The sequence below is a fragment of the Macrotis lagotis genome, chromosome 6 (genome assembly GCF_037893015.1).
Source record: "Macrotis lagotis isolate mMagLag1 chromosome 6, bilby.v1.9.chrom.fasta, whole genome shotgun sequence".
In the NCBI taxonomy this organism is placed as follows: Eukaryota; Metazoa; Chordata; class Mammalia; order Peramelemorphia; family Peramelidae; genus Macrotis; species Macrotis lagotis.
The window spans coordinates 219,155,596-219,179,716 of NC_133663.1; the positions used below are offsets into that span (position 1 = coordinate 219,155,596).

The following is a 24,121-nucleotide window of genomic DNA, read 5'->3' on the forward strand; positions in this document are numbered from 1 at the left end:
TATATAGAGATATATACATATCTCTATATATTTATGTTACCATAGAATTGCTTCCATGAAGTTAATTTTAATTATACTTATATTACTATTGCATAGTGACTGAATGTTGTTGAATTGCAACAAAATTCATATTGAATTCTGTTAGGCTCTATTTTGTAACATTATTATGAATGTTACTGATTTTAAAAGATGACAAATGATACTGAAAAGATGTATATATGTATATATGAATAGTCAGTTACTATACTTCTAGTATTATGAACTGAATAATTCTAGATAACTTTAATGTCTTTTTTTTTTTATTCAGGACTGCAGTGTTCCAGAAATAGAACTTTGCCCACAATCTGATGCAGCATGTTGCCCTATCTATTTACAAAGATCAGTTGCCAATTTAGAGGAACTTAATTTACCAAGATCATTGTCTTTTGCTGTAAGGGCAGGAGTGTAAGTATCCATCTGCTTTCATAATGGTGACTTTGGAATAAGAGAGAGATAAAAATCTAACTTTAGGTCAACCAAGAAGTTATACAGACTTGTCGGCAACAGAGCCAATTATTTTTATCCATCTGCCTGGCTAACTGGGTGGAGGCTAGTTCTACATGTAAACTTAGCCTTTCTGTCATTTTGTTCACCATCTTAGTGTTACCCAAAAGAGACAGAGACATCTTAATAGTGGTGGTGGTGGTAGTAATAACAGTAGGAGCAGGAGCAGGAGCAGTAACAGCAGCAGCAGCAGCAGCAGCAACAGCAGTAGTATACTCACCTCTATATGGCATTTTTATGTACCATCTTATAATTTGCAAAGTATATTTTTCATAATACATTTAAAAAATCTTCATTTTGCTAATGAGGAAACTGAGGTTTGAAGAGATGAATGCTGTTTATAGCTACATAGCTTAATAGTGGTAAATCCACTAGTGTTTGAATAGAAGTTGTTCCAGTAAATACAGGAGCAGAGTAAAGCAACAAATATACCCTTTCTTTTTTGCTATTTGAAATAGAAATGTTAGCAAATTAACAGGACAAGAGATAGGGAAAAATATATAGTTTTCCTAGACATTAAAGTTGAGTGTATTGAAAGCTAGTTAAACTTGACCTGAAAAATAATTTCTGTGATAATAATAGTTTGTCATCTTGGAAGGAAATCTACACAGCCTTTAGGAATTTTTCCTTTGCCTACCACTGTTTATCAGTGATTCAGATAAAGGCATCAAATTCATAGGTCACATAAGACATAAAACATTAGACTGAATGTAATCAAATTAAGAAGGTAAATATAAATTTATGCCTGTATTTTTAAAAACTCTATTTCAGAAGTACTAAACATGAAAGATGTGGACAGACAAGACTCTCATTCATTTGGAAAGACCTGGGTTTTTTTTTTAGGTTTTTTGCAAGGCAAATAGGGTTAAGTGGCTTGCCCAAGGCCACACAGCTAGGTAATTATTAAGTGTTTGAGACTGGATTTGAACCCAGGTATTCCTGACTCCAGGGCTGGCGCTTTATCCACTGTGCCACCTAGCTGCCCCAAGACCTGGAGTTTTAAAGGTCTTAGGCCAAGAATGATGTAGGAGTGAGATAAAAAGAGATAGAAAGAGAGGGAGGAGGGAAACAAATATCTTTTCTGAAATATTTGTTGGGCAAGATAAGACTTGCTCTCTTTGGAGAAGCCAGAACTTTTTCCCTAAACAACTTTAAGTGAAGCGTCTAACAGATGAGTTCGCAACTCAAGATATCATGAAGGAATTTCAGGAAAGGTCTATCTCACCTGAGTATAAGACGGGAGTATAGCCCAGGATAGATGGGAGAGCTGGAAAGCCAGCAGGGGATTTTTACAACAGCAAAGCTCAGGTCAAGGCTCAGCAAGTCAGTATTGCAAGCAAGCCAGTAGTGAGGGTTCCAATAACAGTTCAGAAGATAAAAAGTTCAAGCCCTGGGAATGCTGGTACAAAGGATGGGTCTTGGGCTACTCTTAATTCAGGCATAAACCACACATAGGCAGTGCCATGAGCAAGTAATAAGCTTGGGATCAGATCCTGACCCCAGCAAAAAAAGCTTGAGCTCATATTCCATGTGTCCCAGAAGCAGAGCTCAACTATCAAATTGAGCCCCCCCCCCAAAAAAAAACAAAGTTAACCATAGATAGCTACTATTCTGATAGGGTGATAAAATGCCATCTCAGAAGTGGAAAACAATGGTGAAATGCCTTTACCCGAAGCCTTAAAGGGGTTTATGAATTGATCTTAAATCCAAAAATATCTCTTGGAAGAGCTCAAAAAGGATTTTGAAATACAAAGAAGAGAGGAAGAAGGAAAATGGAGAAAAGAAATGAGAGCCATTCAGGAAAATATGAAAAATTGAAGAAATAACTCCTTTAAAAGTAAAAAATGACCAACTGGAAAAGGAGAAAAACTCAGTTAAATGTAAAATTAACCAAAAAGCTTACTTAAGGGGAAAAAACCCCTAAAAATTAGAATTGGACAATTGGAAACCAGTGCCTCTTAAGAGTTATTCCATCTCTTTAAAAAATAGGAGAAAATGTAAAGAACCTCTTAGGAAAAACAATCAAGCTCAAAATAAATCCAAGAGAGATAATTTACAAATCATTGATCTACCCAAAAGCCTCAGTCAAAAAAAAAAAAGAGCCTGGAAAATATCTTGCAGGAAATTATAGAAAACTGACATAATATCCTAGAATAAAAAGTCAAAATAATCCTTGAAAGAATCCTTGCTCACATCCAGAAAGATCCCAGAATAGGGGCGGCTAGGGGTTCAGTGAATAGAGCACCAGTCCTGGAGTCAGGACCTAAGTTCAAATTTGGCCTCACACATTTAATAATTACCTAGCTGTGTGACCTTGGGTAAGTCTCTTAACCCCATTGCGTTGCAAAAACAAAAAAATCCAACCCACCCCCAAAAAAACAACCAAAAATAAGAGATCCCAGAATAAAAACTTAAGAATATTTTAGTTAAATTTGAGAATATTCAATTAAAGGAGAAAATAGTGTAAGCAGCCAAAAAAGGAAGCAATTTAAATACTAAGGAACCACAGTCAGGATTAAGCAGGATTTATCAGCTTCAGTATAAAAGGATCCAAGGTCCTGTATATGATATTCTGAAGGACAAAAGGACCTTGGGTTACAATCATGAATCAACTATCCTGAAAAATTCAGCAATTTATTAGCAGGGAAAAGATGTATTTTCAACAAAATAGAAGACTTTCAAAATTATCTGATAAAAAAAGACCAGAACTGAACAGAAAATTTGATCTTCAAAAAGAAGACTCAAGAGATGTGTAAAAAGGTAAATGGAAAGGGGGAAAAATGTAAGTATATAAAGTAAAAATATATACATCCCTACCCTGGAAAACAATATAACTCTTGAGAATTTTATTTCTCTTTGAATAGTTAAAAGAAGCATCCTTAGAGACAGCATATGAGTATAAATTGATCATGAAAGTGACTATGCTTTATCTCATTAGGGATGAATATAGTTGGAGGGAGAATCTTAATGAAAATAGATCATGAAGTGATTTTACTTTAAATGAGAGTTACAGTTGGAAGGAGTATATTTAGAGGGGGTGGTTCATGAGGTGATTGTGCCTTACACACATGAAGACTGTATTCTTATTGGGACAGTTGGAAGGAGTATATATAGAGGGTGTGAGTATAAATGGATCCTAAAGTGATTTTGCTTTACATGATACTTTAGCTCTTGAGGAGTATTTTACTATAAAGGGTTCTTGGAAAGAGAGTATGTATAAATTGAATATAATTTGATGCTTATGATGGTTGAGAATTGCATTTCTAATATTGAGAGGAGTGTACTTGAAAAGAGGCTATGGGAGTGAAGTTATTATGAAGTAATGATGCTTATTAATCAATCCTTGAGAATTGTATTTCTGTCAGAACAGATAAAAGGAGTCTTATCTTGACAGAAGTTGTGGGTACAAAATGGTTTAAAACAAATCATGAAGAGGATTATACTAGAAGACAAAGCTTTAGAGGATAAATAACACAACGTGAAGAGGCACAACGACCTATTACTGTAAAGGGAAAGAATGGGAGTGTGTGAACACTGAGTAAATCTTACTCTCCACAGATTTGGCCCTAAGAGGAAATATCAAACATTCCCAATTAGGTTTAAAAAATTTATTCTATACTACAGGGAAGTGGGGAAGGGAAGGGGAGAGGAAGGGGAAGAAAGACCTGATAAAAGGGAGGGCAAAAGTAAAAGTAAAGGTAAAGTAAAAGTTAAAAACAAAAGTAAAAAAAGGAAAGGGAGAACGGAGGACTGATTGAGAGGCAGCAGTCAGAAGCAAAAAAAAAAATGGGTGTATAAGAAGAAAGCAAAGAGAAAAGTACAAATGGGATAAAAATATAAAATTAGTAATATCTATGAAGGTGAATGGAATGAACTCTCCCATAAAACAGAAGCAGATAACAATGAATTAAAAAACAGAATCACACACATGTTGCTTACAAGAAATGCATTTGAAGCAAAGAGATACACACATGGCAAAGCTAAAGGGCTGGAGCAAAATAATTATGTTTCAGTTGAAGTAAAAACAAAAGGGATACCAGTCCTGATCTCAGGCAAAGCAAAGGCAAAATTAGCTCTCATTACTTAAAAGGATAAAGAAGGAAACTACATTTTCTTAAAAGGCACAAGAGAGACAATGAAGTTACATCATTATTAAACATATATGCATCAAGTAGTATGGCATCCAAGTTCTTAAAGGAGAAGCTAAATGAGTTCCAGGGAGAAAGACAGTATAATAGTGGGGGGACTTCAACTTCCCTTTCTCAGAATTAGATGAATCTAACACAGAATAAACGAGAAGCAAACTGAGAATTTGAGAGAAATTTGATGTGTTAGACCTCTGTAATAAAGGGCTAAGGAAAGATAAATCAATAATTAATTGGAAATTAAATAATCTAATCTTAAAAATGATCAATTTCACCCAAAACAATGGCAGTGATGAGACATCATATCAAAACTTGTGGGATACAGTGAATGCAGTTATTGGGGAAAATTGTATCTGTAAATGCTCAAATGAATAAAATAGGTTATGAACTGAGCTTACCAATAAAAAAAGCTAGAAAAAGAACAAATTAAAAATCCCCAATTAAATATCATATTAGGAATTCTGAAAATCATAGGAGAAATTAATAAAATTGAAAATAAGAAAACTATTGAGTAAGTATAACTGAGTTGATTTTTTATTAAAAAAATAAAATAAATCTGATCAAACTTAATTAAAAAAAGAAAACCAAATTGCTAGTATCAAAAATGAAAAAGTTGAACTCCCTGCCAATTAAGATGAAGTTAAATAATTCAGAGCTATTTTGCCCAACTATATGCTGACAAATTGGGAGTCTAAATGAAATACATGAATATTTGCAAAACACAAGTTACCCAAATTTAACAGAAGAGGAAATAAAATACTTAATCACATTTCAGAAAAAGAAATTGAAGACACCAACAAGTTCTCTAAGAAAAAAAATTTCTAGGGCTCAATGGATTTACAAGTGAATTCTATCAAACATTAAAGAATAATTCCAATTCTATATAAACTATTTTTAAAAAATAGGTGAAAGAGTTCTGCCAAATTCCTTTAATGACACCAACATAGTACTGAATCACAAACCAGTAAGAGCCAAAATAAAGAAAATTACAGAACCAATCTCCCTAATGAATACTGATGCAAAGATCTTAAATAAAATTTTAGCAATGATGCTACAGCAAGTTATTAGGATAATACACCATGATCAGGTAAAATTTATATCAGGAATTCAGCAATGGTTGAATATTAAAAAAAATAATTGATCATATCAATAACAAAAAGTAAAGATGATTATCTCAATAGATGCTGAAAAAGTCTGACAAAATACATCACCCATTTCTATTAAAAAAACACTTAGAGAATATAAGAGTACATGGAGTTTTCCTTAAAATGATAAACAGTACCTATCTAAAACCATCAGCAAGCATTATATGTAATGAGGATAAACTAGCAGCATTTCCAGTAACATTAGGGGCGAAATAAGGATGCCATATTGCCTTTATTATTCAGTATTATATTAGACACAATTAGCTTAGCAAAATGAGAAGAAAGAATTTGCAGTAATTAGATTAGGCAGTGAGGAAACAAAATTTCATTCTTTGCAGATAAAATGATGGTATACTTAGAGAACCCTGGAAAATCAACTGAAAAACTACTTGACATAACATCTTTAGCAAAATTAGCAGGATATAAAATAAATCCACATAAATCAGCAATATTTCCATATATGACAAATAACAAGAACAAAAGATGGAAAGAGTTGTAGACAACATAAAGTACTCGTGAATCTATTTCCCAAGATCCAGAAACTATGAACACAATTATAAAAGACTTTTCACACAGTCAGGTTTAAATAGTTGGGAAAATGTCAGTTGCTCATGGTTGGGCCAAGTTAACATAATAAAAATTACATACCCAAATTAAATTATTTATATAATGCCATACAATCAAACTACCAAAAAACTGTTTTACGAGATAGGAAAATAGTAACAAAATTAATCTGGAACAACAAAAGGTCAAGAATATTAAGGGAATTGATGAAAAAAATGCAAAGGAAGGTGGTCTAGCTGTACCAAATCTAAAATTATAAAGCGGCAGTCACCAAAACTGTCTGGTGTTGGCTAAGAAATAGAAAATTGGATTAGTGGAATAAATTAGGTAAAAAAGAAATGGTAGAAATTATTATAGTAATCTACTGTTTGAGAAATCCAGATACTAACTTCTATAATAAGAAATCACTATTTGACAAAAACTGCTGGGAAAAAATGGAAAATAGTATGGCAAAAACTAGGCATAGACTCCATGTCAAAATAATGTCCAAATGGGTACAGGATTTACATATAAAGGTTGATACCATAGACAAATTAAGAGAATAAGAAATGAACAAACAAGAGATGGAGTTTATAAATTGCAAAATGGCTGATTGAAATCTACAAGTCATTCCCCAATTGATATGTGATCAAAGGATATTAACAGGTAGTTTTCAGTTGTAGAAATTAAAGCTGTTCTCATATGAAAAATTATTCCAAATCATTATTGATTTAGAGAAATGCAAATTAAACTATGAGTTATCACCTCACACCTATCAGATTGGCTTAGAAGACAAAAAAAAAAGATCAGTGTTGGAGAGGATGTGGGAAAATTGGGACACTAATGCACTATTGATGGCATTGTGAACTGACCCAGTCATTCTGGAGAGCAATTTAGAATTATTCCCAAAGGGCAATAAAACTGTATACCCTTTGATCCAGTAATACCACTAGTAGATCCCTATCCCAAAGAAATCATTAAAAATGAGAAAAGTCCCTCATATACAAAAATATTTATGTCAGCTCTTTTTTGTAGTGACAAAGAATTGGAAATTGGGGAATGGCTGAAAAAGTTATGGTATATGAATGTTATGGAGTACTAAAGAAATCTGAGTGACCATACTTTAGAAAAGCACAGAAAGAATTACATGAGTTGATATTGAGTGAAGTGACCTGAGAACAATGTACACATAACAACATTGTGAGGTGATGGATTCAGCTCCTCTCAGCAGTTCAATGATCAAGGATAATCCTGAAAGACCTGTTAGGGAAAATGCCATCTACATACACAGAAAAAAGTATTCAATATTGAATATAAATGTTGATACCATATTCAATATTCAGTATTGAATGCAGAGCAAAGTATAATATGTTCACTTTTTAAAAACTTCTTTCATGTTTTTCCTTCTTAATGGTTTTTTTCCCACTTTCAGTTCCATTTCTTTCACAGGTCTAATTTGTCAATATGTTTAACACAATTGTTCATGTACAATTTTTATTAGATTGTTTGCTGCCATGGAGAGGGGGGGATGGAAGGAAGGGTGCTAGAAAAGTATGGAACTCATAAACTTGCAAATAAATGAATATTAAAAACTACCTTTACATGTAATTGGAAAAATGAAGTTAAATGATAAAAAGAAAAAAAGAAATACTTCTCAACAATCAGTGATCCAAAAGTAGAGTAAACTTCTTACTCTCTGGAACTTGTTCACTGGAGAACTTGAAAGACAGGTGCCATGATTACATATAGAGTATCTTGCAGAGAACATTTTTCATAAAATGAAAGAGTTGAACTAGATAATTTCTGTGCTCCATTACGGAGCCTGTGATTTTGATATGTATCATTTTCATTTAAACTTATATTTTATAAAAATAAGCATATTTGTGATATATATATATATAAACTCTATTAAGATTCTTGGGGACAGAGGCATGCCCTATCATTTTAATCTTACACAGTGTCAGTGTTTTACCTTTGATATTCATAGTTAAATCCTTAAGTTCATGAGTTGTGTCAGTAAAGATGACATCATCTTTAGACCCTCAACCAGTTCTAAGTCTCCTAAAGCTTGGGATAGTCATAAGGATTTCTGGAATTCAGGTTCATTCAGGGTCTCTTCGAATATACTTATCCCTTCCAGTTAGAAAGGAGGAGTTTCTGGTTGAAATTAAGGCTTTATTATAAATATGAATATCAGTGGATTCAATGAAAAAATATGAAGGAAGGCCTAGCAGTCCCAGATATCAAGTTTCAGCACTAACTATTTTGCCTTATCTTTTTCAGTTGGCTTGCCTACCCAGATGTTAATTTTAAGGGACAAGTGACAGTTCTGGAAGAGGGCCATGGACTTTTTGAGATTTCATTATCTGAAATGAAATCACTTCATCCCCTTCAAATGGTGAGCAGATTTCAAATAATACTACATTTTCCCAGTGAGAATCTATGACTCCAACATTCCTTTTCCTCTTCCCAGATAAAAGAGAAGTCAATATTTTATATTCTTTCTTGATTCTTCTATAGTTTCAGGACTAAATATGTATGGTGACTCACCATACTTCAGTACCTAGTATGGTTATTACTAGGAAAAAGGGCAATTTCAAATTACTCTAAAATGGTTGAAACACTATAGCACTTCACCAACAGAGCATTGGTTTCTCAATTTTCCTGTATCACATCCAATATTTGTTACTTCCTTTTCTGTTATGTTAGTTAGTTTGATAGATGTGGGGTAGTAGCTCAGAGTTGTTTTAATTGTTTTGATTTGTATTTCTCTAATCAGTGGTGATTTAGCATTTTTTCAAAGGACTATAGATAACTTAGATTACTTTGTGTGAAAACTGCCTGTTCAAATCCTTTGACCAAATGAGGAATGGCTCTTTTATAAATTTAACTCATTTCTCTTTATAATTGATAAATGAGGTCTTTGTCATAGAAATTTGCCCAAAAGACTGTTTTATGGAGAACTCACAGAATGTAAGCACTGCCAGAAAGGTCAGAAGAAGTGATAACAAAGACACTTTCAAGGTCTCTTTGAAGAACTTTGGAATTGACTGTGAGACATAGGAAACCATAGGACCATGTAGTAAGGTGTCAAAGAAGGCACTGTTCTCTTCAGAACAAAGTAGTAGCTCAAAAGAAACATAAGATGTACAAATTTGGAGCTATTTCCACTCCAGATACTTGTATCAAATATTTATGCCCAATCTATTGTAGAACATTCTGAGTTCATATTGGTCTGATCAGCCACAGTTGGACACATTGTACCCAACATATAGTGATGTCATTTTGGTCCTCTTCAAGAATGAAGGACAACTAACCCAATGGTTTATCATTGTATTTTTTGTTCAGTTGTCATGTATGACTCCTTATGATCCTATTTGGTGTTTTCTTGGCAAAAATACTGGAAGAAGCTGAATCAGATTGTGGTACCTTCTCAGGATCATAAAGCTAGTTAAAATATCTGAGGCCAAATTTGAACTCAAAATGATGAATCTTTCTGACTGCAGAACCAGTGTTCTCTATCCACTGGTCTACCTAAATGGCCTTTTACACTGTTTGTTCCCTTTCAATTGATAAAAATCTATCCTTTAGTGTATCTTTTGACTCCTCTCTTTGAATTTCAGAGGTTTACTCAGCTCTGGTCTTTCTATCAGTATTTCTTAGGCATTTTTAATTCATATCCATCTTTTTTCTATATGGAATTATATTTTCCCATATTGGTTATCCTATTTTTTAATTTAAAATTTTTTTTCCACTTATATGCCAAGGTAGTTTTCAACATTCATCCCATTTGCAAGGTTATGAACTCTATATTTTTTCATCACCTTACCTTTCCGCCACCCTCCTTTATGGCAGCAACCAATATGGTAAAAGTTAATACATGTACAATTATGTTTAGCATATTTCCATATTAGTTATGTTGTGAATGAAGAATTATAACTAAAGGGGAAAAAACATAAGAGAAACCATAGAAGAAATTTTTAAAAGTGAACATGCATTCAGACTCCATCATTTTGGGGTTTTTTTGGTTTTTTTCTTTTGTTTTCTTTCTGAATGTGAATGTCATGTCCCTCAGGGTTGTCTTTGATCACTCAAACTGTTGTGAGGAACTGCATCCATCATAGTCGATCCGTCTCACAAAGTTGATAACCACTGTGTACAGTGTTATTCTGGATCTGCTCACTTAAGTTAGCATCAGTTCATGCAAGTCTTTTCTGGCTTTTTTAAACTGCTTATGATTTTTTACAGAACAATAATATTCCATAACATTCATGTGACATCGCTTGTTCAAACCATTCCCCAATTGATGGACATTCCCTCACTTTCCATTTCTTTGCCACTACAGGAAGAGCTGCTATAAATATTTTTGTATATATGGGTCTTTCAACTGTTGTTGTTCTCTTTGGGATATAGACCAGATAGGTTATTATTATTTTACTTTTATAAAAAGGTATTTATTATGACTGTATAGTTGGTAGAAAAACACCCTCCTCCTCAAATCACTGATGGACTTTCCTTCAGTGTCTACAGAGTCCAAGGGAAAGGGGGCTTAAGTTTGAAGTGCACTTGTGGCAAAGGGAAAACTTAGAGCCTCTTTGCTGAAAGTCCTTTTCATAATGTTCTCTTTAGGGATACTGTAGCTTTCTCCTGAGTTCTTTGAAGAGTCTAGAATCTGACTTTTCCTCCTTATGTCAGTTCTCAAGGTAGATACTTCTGCCAGTGACTGTGATCTCAGGGATGTTGTAAAGACAGGGGGAAAATGTCATAATCCTTTGGTCCTCCAAAGCTGACCAGATTCTCCTCTGGTCAAGGTGAGAGATAACAGGGCAGATCAAAGTACCTCTGGTTCCCTACCTCCTCATTTTATGAGGTCTGTTCTCCTTGCATTCTGTTTGTTCAAATCTGTAATCTAACTATCTTGATGGCTTTATACAGGTCACAATAGGCACAGCCAAGTCCCTCAACCCAATCAGAACAATTTTCTGTCACAATCAGGGAGGTAATCAGGTTATATTCATAGCCCTGAACAATTGAGAATTACCTGACCTGATAAATATATCAGGACTAACTTGGATGATCTGAATTTTTTTATTTGAATTTTTTACAATTTTCTTGCTCCCTTCCCCTCACCCCCCACAAAAGGCAGTCTGTTAGTTTTTACATTGTTTCCATGGTATGCATTGATGTAAGTTGAAGGTGATGAGAGAAATCATATCCTTAAGGAAGAAAAATAAAGTATTGTGCCTGATTGTTGCACTAATGGAATGAGCCAGTCCATCAAGGCTGATCATCACCCCCATGTTGTTACTACGGTGCACAATGTTCTGGTTCTGCTCATCTTGCTCAGCATCAGTCTGTGCAAATCTTTCTGGGCTTCCCTGAATTCCCATCCCTCCTGGCTTCTAATAGAACGATAGTGTGCCATCATATACATATGCCATATTTTTTAAGCCATTCCCCAATTGAAAGACATTTGCTTAATTTCCAATTCTTTGCCACCAAGAAGAGAGCTGCTATGAATATTTTTGTACAAGTGATTTTTTTATACATTACTAAAATATTCTTGTTTGAGATAATACCCCCTCCTCCCAAAAAAATATAAACCCTCATGAGAAATAAATTAAGGGAAAGAGAAAAAAAAATGTGTTTCAGTCTGTGTTCTGATACCATCAGCTCTTCTAAGTCCATCATAAAAGTTACTTCCATATTTCTCCACTGTTGCTGTTTCTGATTATAATTCCCTCCATCCATTCCTCACCACTACTGTATATTTTCTCTCTCCTTTTCACTGTCCCTGGGGGCCAAGAGGCCCTGAGCCCACATACCAGCCCTGAGACCCAGCAATCACTTGGCCATGGGGATCCAGACAGACCACCCAATCCCAGCCCTTAGCAAGAAGTAAAAACAAAAATGTGTTAGATTGGACTATTCTCTCCTATGATCTACCCTCTCCTTTATCACCCACATTCCCCCCTTCTCCCTTCTCTCCTTTTTACTCTAGATGTCTATACCCTTTTGACTGTGTATGCTGTTTCCTCTCTGAGCCATTTCTGATGAGAGTGAAGGTTCCCTCATTCCCCTTTGCCTTCTCCCCTTCCATATCATTGCAAAAGCTCATTGTAAAAAATATATATGTTTATATGAAATATCTTAGCCTATTCTGCCTCTCTCCTTTCCCTTACTCCCAGTGCATTTCCCTTTTAGCCACTGACTCCATCCTTACATTATATTATATCTTCAAATTCAGCTCTTTCCTGTGCTTCATCTATAAAAGCTCCTTCTACCTGCTCTATAAAATGAGAAGTTAAATATGAGTATCATCAGCATCATTTTTCTATGTAGGAATACATGCAGTTCATCATCATCATTAAGTCCCTCATAATTTACCCTTCTCCTCTGCTCTCTGTGCTCTACCTGAATCCTATATTTGAAGGTCAAACTTTCTGTTCAGCTCTGGTCATTTCAGCCAGGAACATTTGAAATTCCCCTAGTTCATTGGAAATCCATATTTTTCCCTGGAAGAGGATGTTCAGTTTTTGTTGGGTAGTTGATTCTCTGTTGTTATATTCCAAGCTCTTTTACCTTCCAGAATATTATATTACAAGCCTTATGAGCCCTTAACATAGTTACTGCTAAGTCCTATTTGATCCTGACTGCAGCTCCACAGTATTTGAATTCTGTCCTTCTGGCTGCTTGCAATATTTTCTCTTTGACTTGGGAGTTCTGAAACATGGCTATAATATTCCTGGGGGGTGTTGTGGGGTTTTTTGGATCTCTTTATTTGGGGAGATCAGTGAATTTTCTCAATTTCTATTTTGCCCTCTGCTTCTAGGATGTCAGGGCAATTTTCCTTTAGGATTTCTTTTAAAATGAGGTCAAGGCTCTTTTCCTGATCATGATTTTCAGGTATCCCGATAATTTTTAAGTTATCTTTCCTGGATCTGTTTTTCCAGATCAGTTGTTTTTTTGATGAGATATTTCACATTTTCTTCTAAGTTTTCATTCTTTTGGTGTTGAAAAAGTATTGTATCTTGACTTCTTGTAAAGTCATCAGCTTCCTTTAACTCCATTCTACATCTGAAGAATTTGTTTTCTTCAGAGAGCTTTCTTATCTCCTTATTAAGGTGCTCCTCACTCCACACTCATTCTGGTGCAGCAGAGTTCTCTCACCTTCCCTTCAAGCTGTTCCCAGTGATCCCCAGGCTGGGCTGGGCTGGGCTGGACTGGGCTGGGCTCCACTGAGCTGTGGCCGAGCTTTTTTCCAACCCCAGGTCTGGGTGAAACACACCTTTCCCGTAGAGCTATCTTGGACTGGGAAAATGTATCACCCAGTCTTCCTGTGGGTTCTACCCCTCTAAATTTTGCCTAGAGTCATCATTTGACAGCTTTTGGAGTTACTGGGGAATGAGTTTTTTCCCCTTCATGCTGCCATCTTGGTTCCACCCCCCATAGGTTATTCTTGATTGTAAAACCATTTTTTGTCTTTTGAAATAATAGTATTCTAAGCCCTTCTCTTGATAGTAAGAACCAGCAAGACTTATATGAGCCTTTGACTTCAGCTATAATTCTATATAAATGCTTTTAAGGGTGTTAATTTCTTGCTCAATTTATAATCCAATCTCTAGCAAGTAGTCTTTATTAATATTAATTTCTCATACAATTTATGAATTTATTTGAATTTATTTATTTGAAGGAACAATCTGTATTTATATATATGTCTCTATATATATTTAATTTAAAATTTTAAAATTTAAAACTTTCATCTTTAGGGTGGATTGAAGGTGGAAATGCCTATGAATTTAAGGGTAAGTGTTTAATTTTTGGTCCATCCCTTGTCTTGTAGAGGGCCTTTCACTGTCTCCCTAACTTCTAAAGTGCCTTTCCTTCTAAGGCTATTTCTTCTGTTCTGCACAAATCTTGTTATGTACAGATTTTGGCATATATGTCTGCTTCCTAATTAGAACATAAGTTTCTTAAAGTTAGGGACTGCTTTATTGTTTTTCTTTGTATCCACAGTACCTGGTAAAAAAACAGTCAATGTTCTGTTCCTATTAAAAAGTAGTACACAGGAAAAAAATAGAAAAAATGTAGTACATAGGAGTGAACAGATACGTTTGACTAGAACAGAGAACAGCGTGGCTGACATTTTCTTACTATTATATATTATGCTGCCTACATAGTGGATCTTAAGTACTGGGATCTTAAGTTAGGAAGAACTGGGTAATCCATTCAGCCTTCAGATACTTACTAGTTATGTGACCCTGGGCTCACAGTTTAGCACCTACTTCCCAGGGTTGTCATGGGAATAATATAAGATGATATTTGTAAAGTGGTTTGCTAATCTCAAAGCAATATTGGCAATATTGTTATTCTGTCACACTGTTGACTCATTGTAATATACTGAGATTGATGTGAATACTGAACAATTAAAAGGATATGCCCATAAACTTAGAGGCATGAATCTGGATTTTGAGAATTGTTAGGACTTAGAAGTCATCCTTACAGAAAGTTTAGTTGAATCCATGTCAAGTAGATTAGCTCTCTAAAGAAGTCAGCTTGGAAAAGGACTAAGAACAGATTACATTTCTAAGATGTAATGAGAAACTGGAATGACAGGAATAACTAAAGGAGTATGTAAACTATGCCTATTGGAAGGAGAGAGAAGAGGGAATAACTTGTTTTAAGATGTAAAAAGAAGAAATCTCTTGGAAATTTGGAATATGGCTTTGTTTTAGTTATATCCTTTGTGTTTATTCAGAAATAAAAATAAATATAAGATGAATCAATTACCAAAACATGAAATTTCAACATAAATAAGGGAGAACCAAGATTTTGCTTCTAATATTTTGATAAATATATTTCATTATAATTGGTTTTCTGAGAAAGGATCCTTAGACTTCATGAAGCTGTATCTCATAAAAGGTGAAGGACCACCTGCCTTAGACACTTTGCTTTTAAACCTGGAGTCATTTGAAACTTTTTTCTCCTTGCACCACCTTTCCTTCCCCCTCCTCCACTCTTATCAAAATTTATGTTATCAAATTCTACCCATTCTGTCTTCAGACTATTTATTTTCTCCATTTTCTTCCTTTCCATCTAACAACTATCACCATAATGTTGACTCTTATGACTATTATAATAAACTCCTGACTGCTTTCTCCCCAACTCCTTTTTTTTGGAGGGGGGGTTTGCAAGATAGTGGGGTTAAGTGGCTTGTCCAAGGTCACACAGCTAGGTAATTATTAAGTGTCTGAGGCTGAATTTGAACTCATGACAAATAGAGGGGGAATTTCTCATTGTTTTCATCCTCTAAAACAATGGGATATAGCAGAAAGAACCCTGGATTTGAATTCAAATTTGGATTTGAAGCTTGGTTATCATGTAGCTCTGAGCTTCATTTGATTCATTATTTCATCAAGTGTTTATTAAGCAGTTAATATGTGCCAGGCACTGTTAGGGAGAAAGCAGACAAAAATGAAACAAACTGTTTTCGTTGAGCCTCCAGTTCCTCATCTGTAAAATGTGGTTAATAATATTCATAAGTCTCTACTTCATAGGGTTGTTGTGTGGATCAAATGAAATAATTTATGTAAAGTGTTTTGCAAAACTTAAAGCACTTCCAAAAACATAAGCAATTGCTGTATTTAGTTTTGTCTTATATTTTTAGTAATTGTCTATTTCAGTTCAAATATTGGCATGTTTTCTGTTCCTCAATATGTAGGAAAATATGTGGAAGGATTAAGTGTTGCAGAAAACATTTTTATATACAATATTTGTATTTAGATCAGTACATTGTTTATAGAGTGGTTCTGAGACTTCACCTTCTTGGTAACTATATGCTTTCCTGTAGAAATCAGAAGCTTTTCTAAGTTATAGCCACATAGTTTTATTTTCTGAAATTTCTCACTTATAAAATAGTTCTAGGGAAGTGACTTCAAAATAACATTGTTAGAATACTATATTATAGAAATAATATAAATGTTAAAGATTGATATAGTTATAACTTTATGATGAATTTTGACTTTTAAAATACTTTATCCTATATTGTTTAATCTTATCTTTTTTTCTTGTTTCCTTTTATTTAATCTTAATGTCTCTTTATATTTAGTAAATATATGCCATTTTGTAATTAAATATCTCTCACTCATGTTTTAGGTGATTATATATGACAAAACACATTTCCTTGGACAGGCCAAGGAGTTTAATGAACATGTAGACTCTGTTCCAGAGCTTTTCAAAAATGAGAGTTTCTTTGGAATTGCATCAATTCGTGTCATTGGTGGAGTGTGAGTGATGAATTTTCAATATTAGTTGTTTAGTGATCTGCCTCATAAAATTGCCACATGTTTATTTTTCATATGCTTATTTTTTATATATCCTCATATGTGTACAAATTGTCAGCTCCCCTTATATAGAATGTAAACTCATTGAAAATAGCGACTGTTTCATATTTTATTTTGTATCCCTAGTGTACAAGATATAAGTAAGTCAACAATAAATGCTTGTTGCTTGGTTGAATGAATGTAGGATGCTTTTTTTAATGAAATTTCTTTTCAAATTTTAATAACTGCAAAATTGTTTTACCTAAATGTTTTGCAGCTGATTTTTAAAATCCCCATGAAAATATTATTCCACATAAAAGTTTTTTATTCATATATGATTGCTAAGTGAATACATTAAGATATTTTATTGGCTATTCAGTTTACTTTGGAGGCAGGTACTAATTTTGCTTCCTTCCAGTTTCTTTCTCCAATGGGGATAACAATATTTTTTGCCAGGAAATACCTTTAAATGTCTTTAAATAAATGTAGGGCATTAAAACTGGAACTGGAATCTCTTCCTGCAAAACAACTCAGACTTTTCTGGTTGCTTTACCTGTCCCAGACAAAAATTAACTTGACATCTAGTGGCAATATCTTTACCTTCAGTAAATGATTTACCCCCTAAACTTGAAACCATGGGCATAAGTAATTAAAAACAGGAATGATTAAAAACATGATTTGATTTGATGGTAGTTGTCTTTTCTCGTCTTTTTTAATTTGTATTTTTTCCAACAGGACTCCATTTGTTTTGAAACATATGATATCAGATCACATTGCAACATTCAATAAGAGATGGTCTGTTGCATGTCTACAATTAATCCCTTGTTTGAGAAAAGCCTCATGGCTCTAAAGATTATTGTTTTTAAGTAAAAAGAAACATAATCTTGGTTTATAGAATAAGATTTGTAATAATCAATCATTAGTATAATTTCTTGATTATACCCACAGTCTACAACTTCTTTAACTGCTGAATTTGTGTTATGGGCATCTCTAGGTGGGTTGCCTATGAAAAAGAACATTTTAAAGGCCAACAGTATCTGCTTGAAGAGGGCGAATATGAAGACATCAGTACCTGGAAGACATTGACCAGCACTTTATTGTCTTTCCGGTATTTGCAAGCAGTAAGTTTTTCTTTGTTTTTCTTGTCTTTATTTTCCCACTCACTTTATTTTATAAATCATTGAAAATCAATCATAATTTAGTACAGATTAGGAAATTATGATTGTTTGTCCTTTGTTCTCCAAGAAGACCATGACATCAGGGAAGTGATGCCATGACAAGCATGTGAATTGGATTAGAGTGAAAGGGAGTGCTGTGCTAAGTCACCAGCACTTTCTTCTCCAGAGCCAGCTGGGTCCAGTGAGTAGAATACCAATCAGGACAATTGGAGATGGCCCTGGATGTGAGGTAGTCAGGGTTAAGTGACTTGTCCAAGGTCACACAGTAAGCATCAAGTGCTTGAGGCTCAATTCAAACTCTTGTCTTTTTGACTCCAAGGCCAGTACTCTATCCACTGTGCTGCCTAGCTGTCTATAAATTGGGAAATTATAAACTGTTACTGACACCTGAATATCATAATAGTTGACTTGTCAGGATCAGTATATTATTTGCTATATTGTCATAATTTAGTACAGAATATATATTCTTCTTTTTTGTTTTTTTTGCAAGGTAATGGGGTTAAGTGATTTGTCCAAGGTCACACAGATAGATACTTATTAACTATCTGAGGCCGTATTTGAACTCAAGTCCTCCTGACTCCAAGGCTGATGCTCTATCCACTGCTCCACCTAACTGCTCCTATATATATTACTTCTTAACAAATTGTGCCTATCTTTTCAACAATATCTCATAATGCTCAGAGACCAAAATTCTTATCTACTCAGGGATTTCAGTATGTTTTCATTTCTCTTAATATTAGAATAACACTTTTGCTTTGTAAATTCCTAAATATATCTGGAAACATTTAATTACAGTAGGCGTTAAGGTAGCTGTAGAGCCTACATCTATCAGCTTACTATACTCAAATGCACACAGATAAGGAAATCCATATTTATGCTGGCATATGCCAAAATGAAGTAATCTAGAAACTACTTGCATCTGAAAGAAATATACTGTTAAATACAGTTTAGAAAAGTGCATCTGTATTTCTTTTTTTTGTCTTTTTTTGTTTTTTACAAGGCAATGGGGTTAAGTGACTTGCCCAAGGTCACACAGCTAGGCAATTATTAGGTGTCTGAGGCTGGATTTGAACTGCTCCAGGGCCAGTGCTCTATTTAGTGTGCCCACCTAGCTGCCCCAATCTGTATTTCTTGATAGTAATTCTCCAAATCTGAAGACAGACTTTAAAAAAATATTAACCAAGCCCAGTTTTCTTTTTTCTTTTTTAGGTTTTTACAAGGCAAATGGGGTTCAGTAGCTTGCCCAAGGCCACACAGCTACGTAATTATTAAGTGTCTGAGACCAGATTTGAACCCAGGTACTCCTGACTCCAGGGCCGGTGCTTTGTCCACTGTGCCACCTAGCCACCCCTCAAGCCCAGTTTTCAATTAAATTGATGTCTTTTGATTTTTTTATCAGTCACCTTTCCAATATATTATTCTTCCTAATGGAAGATAGACCTCCTTTTGAGCAAAGAATGTGAAAGTGAAAAAAATTAATTCAGCAAAAACAACCCATATGTATTGTATCTGAACATATCAGCTACTTTCTACACTCCTTCTCTTCACTATCTCCCATTCCATCACTCCAGTGCAAAAAGGAAAGTGCATTTTCTCACTTGCTTCTGGTACAGGCTTGGTTATTATAATTACACAGCATTAAGTTATGTATTTTATTTTCTGTTTATTTTGTTATAGTCATTTCGTACCGGTTCATATATTATCTTCTCACATTTCTTTGAAATTATTTTTGTCATATTTCTTATGACATTACATGTATGTGGCACAATTTATTCAGCTGTTTCCCACTGAAAGCAATATACTTTATGTCCAGTTCTTTGCACTCAACAAAAAGTTTTGCTATCATTATTTTCTTATATAGTTGAATGTTTTCTCTTTGACTTCCTTAATGCAGTGGTATCTCAGGGTCAAAGTCACTATTATCACTTTTTTTTAGGATAATTTCTAAGTTTTTTCCAAAAGGACTAATTACAACTTCACTGAAATTCAAGTGTTCAGTTTTTCTGATAAAAATCAAACAAAAGAACCCAGATGTATTTGCAAGTGAATTCTTCCAAACATTTAAAGAACAATCCTAGTACTAGAAAAACTGTTTTAAAAAAACAGCTAAAGAAGGTGTACTACCAAATATGGTTTTTATACTCAAACCAGGGAGAACAATAATTGAGAAAGGAAACTAAAGACTGATTTCCTTCATGAATATTTTTGCAGAAATTTTAAATAAAATACTAGTAAGGAGACTAAGGCAATATTTCTCATAGATCATTATCCTAGGACCAGATACTAGATGGGATTCAGACCAGGGTTTCAGTACTATTCAAAAGTAGGAAAAACTTAAGCATAATTGTCTATATTATCTTAATAGATACAGAAAAACATTTTAACAAAATAAAACTGCCATTCCCATAAAAACACTGGAAAATAGCAATAAATGAAGTCTTTCTTAAAATCATAAAAACTATTTAAAACCAAAAGCAGGAAGAAGCTTTCCCAGTATGATTAGATGTGAAACTTGGATGTCCATTTCATCATGTTTATTTAGTAATAAAGAAAAAAAAGAAATTGAAAGAATAAGAAAAGACAGTGAGGAAACATCACTTTTTTGCAGACAATATAAGAGAACCCTGGAGAATCGACTTGAAATTGAAAAATTGAAATAATGAACAACTTTAGCAGAATTGTAGGCTATAAGATACATGTATCATCAACATTTTTATATATTGCTAACAAAGTCCAGCAGCAAGAGATAGAAAGAGAAATATCATTTAAAATAACTGAACACAGGGGCAGCTAGGTGGCACAATGGATAGAGCAACAGCCCTGGAGTCATGAGTACCCAAGTTCAAATGTGACCTCAGACACTTAATAATTACCTAGCTGTGTGGCCTTGGGTAAGCCACTTAACCCCATTGCCTTGCAAAAAAAAAACCCTAAAAAAAATAACTGCACACAATGTGAAATACTTGGGCGTCTTCCTGCCCCCCCAAAAAAATCGGGAACCATATGAATACATTAAAAAAAAACCTGTTCCACACAAATCAAGTCATATTTAAGCAATGATAAGCAACTTGATCATGGATAGGTAGAGTCAATATAATAAAAATGACAATACTTAGATTAATTTATTTAGTGCCAAAGCAATTAGAGTACCAGAGAATTATTTTATAGAGCTTGACAAAAACATTCATCTGAAAGAACAAAAAGTTATGAAAATCACTGAAAAAAATGTGAAGGAAAGTTACCTAGCAGTTTGAGATTTCAAATTACTACAAAGCAGTAATCGTCACTTAACTAGTGACCTTGGACAAATCACTTAACCCTGATCTAAGAAAGGGAACAGGACCTACATAAATAACATAACAGTTTGTTGTTTTTTTTGTGTGTGTGGTGGCAAGGAATTGGAAATTGAGGTAATACCCATCAATTGAAAAATGACTGAACAAGTTATATATGATTGTGATCAAATTTTATTGTGCTATTAGAACTTATGAGCAAAATGATTTCACTAAAATTTGGGAATACTTGCATGGACTGATACAAAATGAAGTAAGCAGAACAAGAATATTGTACACAGTAAAAACAATATGGAAAGGATGATCTGTGAAAGACTTTAGCTACTCTGAGCAAGAGAGAAATGCAAGATCATCCCAAAGGATTCAAGATGAAAAATACTCTATACCTCCAGAAAGATAATTGATGAACTCTGAATGCAGATTGAAGCATATTATTTTGGATTTATTTTCCTTGCTCTCTTTTTATAACAACAGGTCTAATATAGAAATATATTTTGTACTATATGTATAATGGGTTTTATATTGCTTACCATCTCAGTGGATCAGGGAGAGACTTGGGAGTACAGAGAGAATTTGAAACTCGAAATTTTTTCAAATGAATAAAACAAAGCAAAACATAGTAGAGAAGATGCAATATTTATTAGGCATTCATTAGTCTATTATACTTACATGGATTAAGAAAATTTAACTCATTGTTCAGAACATCCTACACCCAGTCTTATTAATTTTTCTCTTTTAATATTTTAAAAATAGAGCTGAGTAAGAGGTAACAAACTAAAGTTAAGTTCAGAAGAGAATATAATTACTTAACCAAAATATGGTACATTCCAAAAATAATTCTATATCTTTAAAAAAAAAAGATGATGTGAATAGAGCATTGTACTCGAATTAGAACATCTTGGGTTTGAATTTTGTTTGAATGAACCTGGGCAAGTCTTTCACATATAACTTACTTTTACTTTTCAAGGTGTAATAAATTGAAAATGTTACTGTAAAAGTTACCCTGCTTGTATGTATTGCTTTCTGACTTGCTTTGTTTTTTTAATACTTCATTGATTTTCCTTCCCCTTCTCTTTTCTCATCTCTTGCCTTCTCTTTCTTCCTTCTTTCTCTTCCTCTACCTCATTCTCCACCATCCATACCCCTTCCATCTTCCTTTACAAAAGTGGATGTCAGGAAAGGAAAGATGTTTTTTCTTTACAATGTATCCATTGTTTTGCTTCTACTAAACATAAGTTGATACAAGTCTTCCCAGGTTACTCTGAAACTGTCCCTTCATTTGTTACAATGCAAAAGTATTTGTATCATTTGTAAATCTTGTAAGCATGCTTTCTATGCCTTTATCCAAGTCAATCATAAGATAAGAAAAGGCCAGATAGAGGATACATAAGGGAGATTTCCATCTAAATTGTTGGAGAACCATAATTACTATATTTTGAATCTATATCTTTATATTTTTCAACAAAAATAGCATGAGATTCATCAACTGCTTCACAAAATTCTAGATAAATTATATATAGTTTATCTAAATTTTAGAATGTATATGTGTGTGCATGTGCCCAAAGAACTATTTGATTTTCTTGATGTACAAGTGTAATAATCATGCAAAAGGGAAATATTAGTCTAGCCTGATCTATTTTTTTACATATTGCTGTGCTAATGGTTATTTTTGGTGATCACTCTTACTTCTCTAATGTTTAATAACTTTCTAACAGTAAGCTTTAGATTTTCCCTATGAATCAGAGTCAAGCTCACTGTGCTATAATTTGCTAAGTACATTCTCTTTTTTTTTATTTATTTTAAATTGGGTCACTTCTAAGTACTTTTGCTGTTTTCTATGATCCCTTCAAGTATCACTGACATCCTTCTTAACATCATAAATCTGAGAAAAACTTTGCTGGGGAGAGAGAGAGAGGTGTGTGTGTGTGTGTGTGTGTGTGTGAGAGAGAGAGAGAGAGAGAGAGAGAGAGAGAGAGAGAGAGAGAAGAGAGAGCTGAGAGTGGTGGAGGTAGGGATGGCTTTGCTTTTAAACAAAATTATTGCCCGTCTTTGCTATTATATTACTTGATTTTCAGATAATTCCTTTGCATTTAAAAATATAATTGTTTAAAAAGGAAACTCTTAATTTGGAATTCCTATCCCAATGTCTACAGTACATGAAAAACATAACTGATGCTGATAAGTACTTTTAGAATCATAACAAATTTTCTGGAGACCCCCCAAAAAATGTGTCAATAAGATATCACATAAGGTTTTATATTTTCATTTCAACTTGTTTGGCCAGCAAGAAATAACTCTTGAGGGTTTCCAGAAGCTAAATTAAATTCTATATAATATTTGTCCAAATAATGCTAAAAATTTTAATGTAAAATATCATAATTAAATTAGAAGACATTGCCCCACCATTTCCCCCACTCCTCATCTAGAGCATAAATACACACCATACCTATTAAAAGAATCCTTTAATCTAACCTTGCCCTGAACTTCAGAGAAGGATTCCAAAGGAATCTATTCAACTTTAGGCTACCTCTATCCATAAGGAATTTTTTTCTCAATAAAAAATAATTAAAATAGAAATAAATTGGTTATAATTATTTTGTTGAATATTCAAATTGAAGACAATTTATATTATTCAAAGGGCTCGCCTAGTAATAGAAATAAATAGAAATAAAAATTGTTTTGAGGTAGTTCTGCTCTACATGAAATCTCATGCACATTTTCTCTTTAAAAATATCTTGTCTTATAAAATAACTTAATTGCGTTTCCCTTAATTTTTCTCCTCTTTTCAGAATTTTATAGAAACTTCAATCACACTATTTGAATCTGATGTAGAAAACTCAAAGTTTGTTAATATTATTAATCGGGATGTTCCTGATTTGGAAGAAGTTGGGTTTGGTAATGAAACAAGATCAATTCATGTCCAAAGTGGAGTGTAAGTTTTTTGCAGAGATA

The 24,121-nt window shown here is 33.8% G+C and overlaps 1 protein-coding gene across 1 annotated transcript in view; it reads left to right on the forward strand.

Moving 5' to 3' along the window:
- The window catches only part of CRYBG3 (crystallin beta-gamma domain containing 3), a 120,595-nt gene that overhangs the window by 62,354 nt on the left and 34,120 nt on the right, over positions 1-24,121 (forward strand). The window contains exons 8-13 of the mRNA XM_074192306.1: positions 308-444; positions 8,660-8,774; positions 14,146-14,181; positions 16,532-16,662; positions 17,693-17,819; positions 23,959-24,101. Coding sequence (XP_074048407.1) covers positions 308-444; positions 8,660-8,774; positions 14,146-14,181; positions 16,532-16,662; positions 17,693-17,819; positions 23,959-24,101 — 689 coding nt within the window. The remainder of the gene's footprint in view (positions 1-307; positions 445-8,659; positions 8,775-14,145; positions 14,182-16,531; positions 16,663-17,692; positions 17,820-23,958; positions 24,102-24,121) is intronic.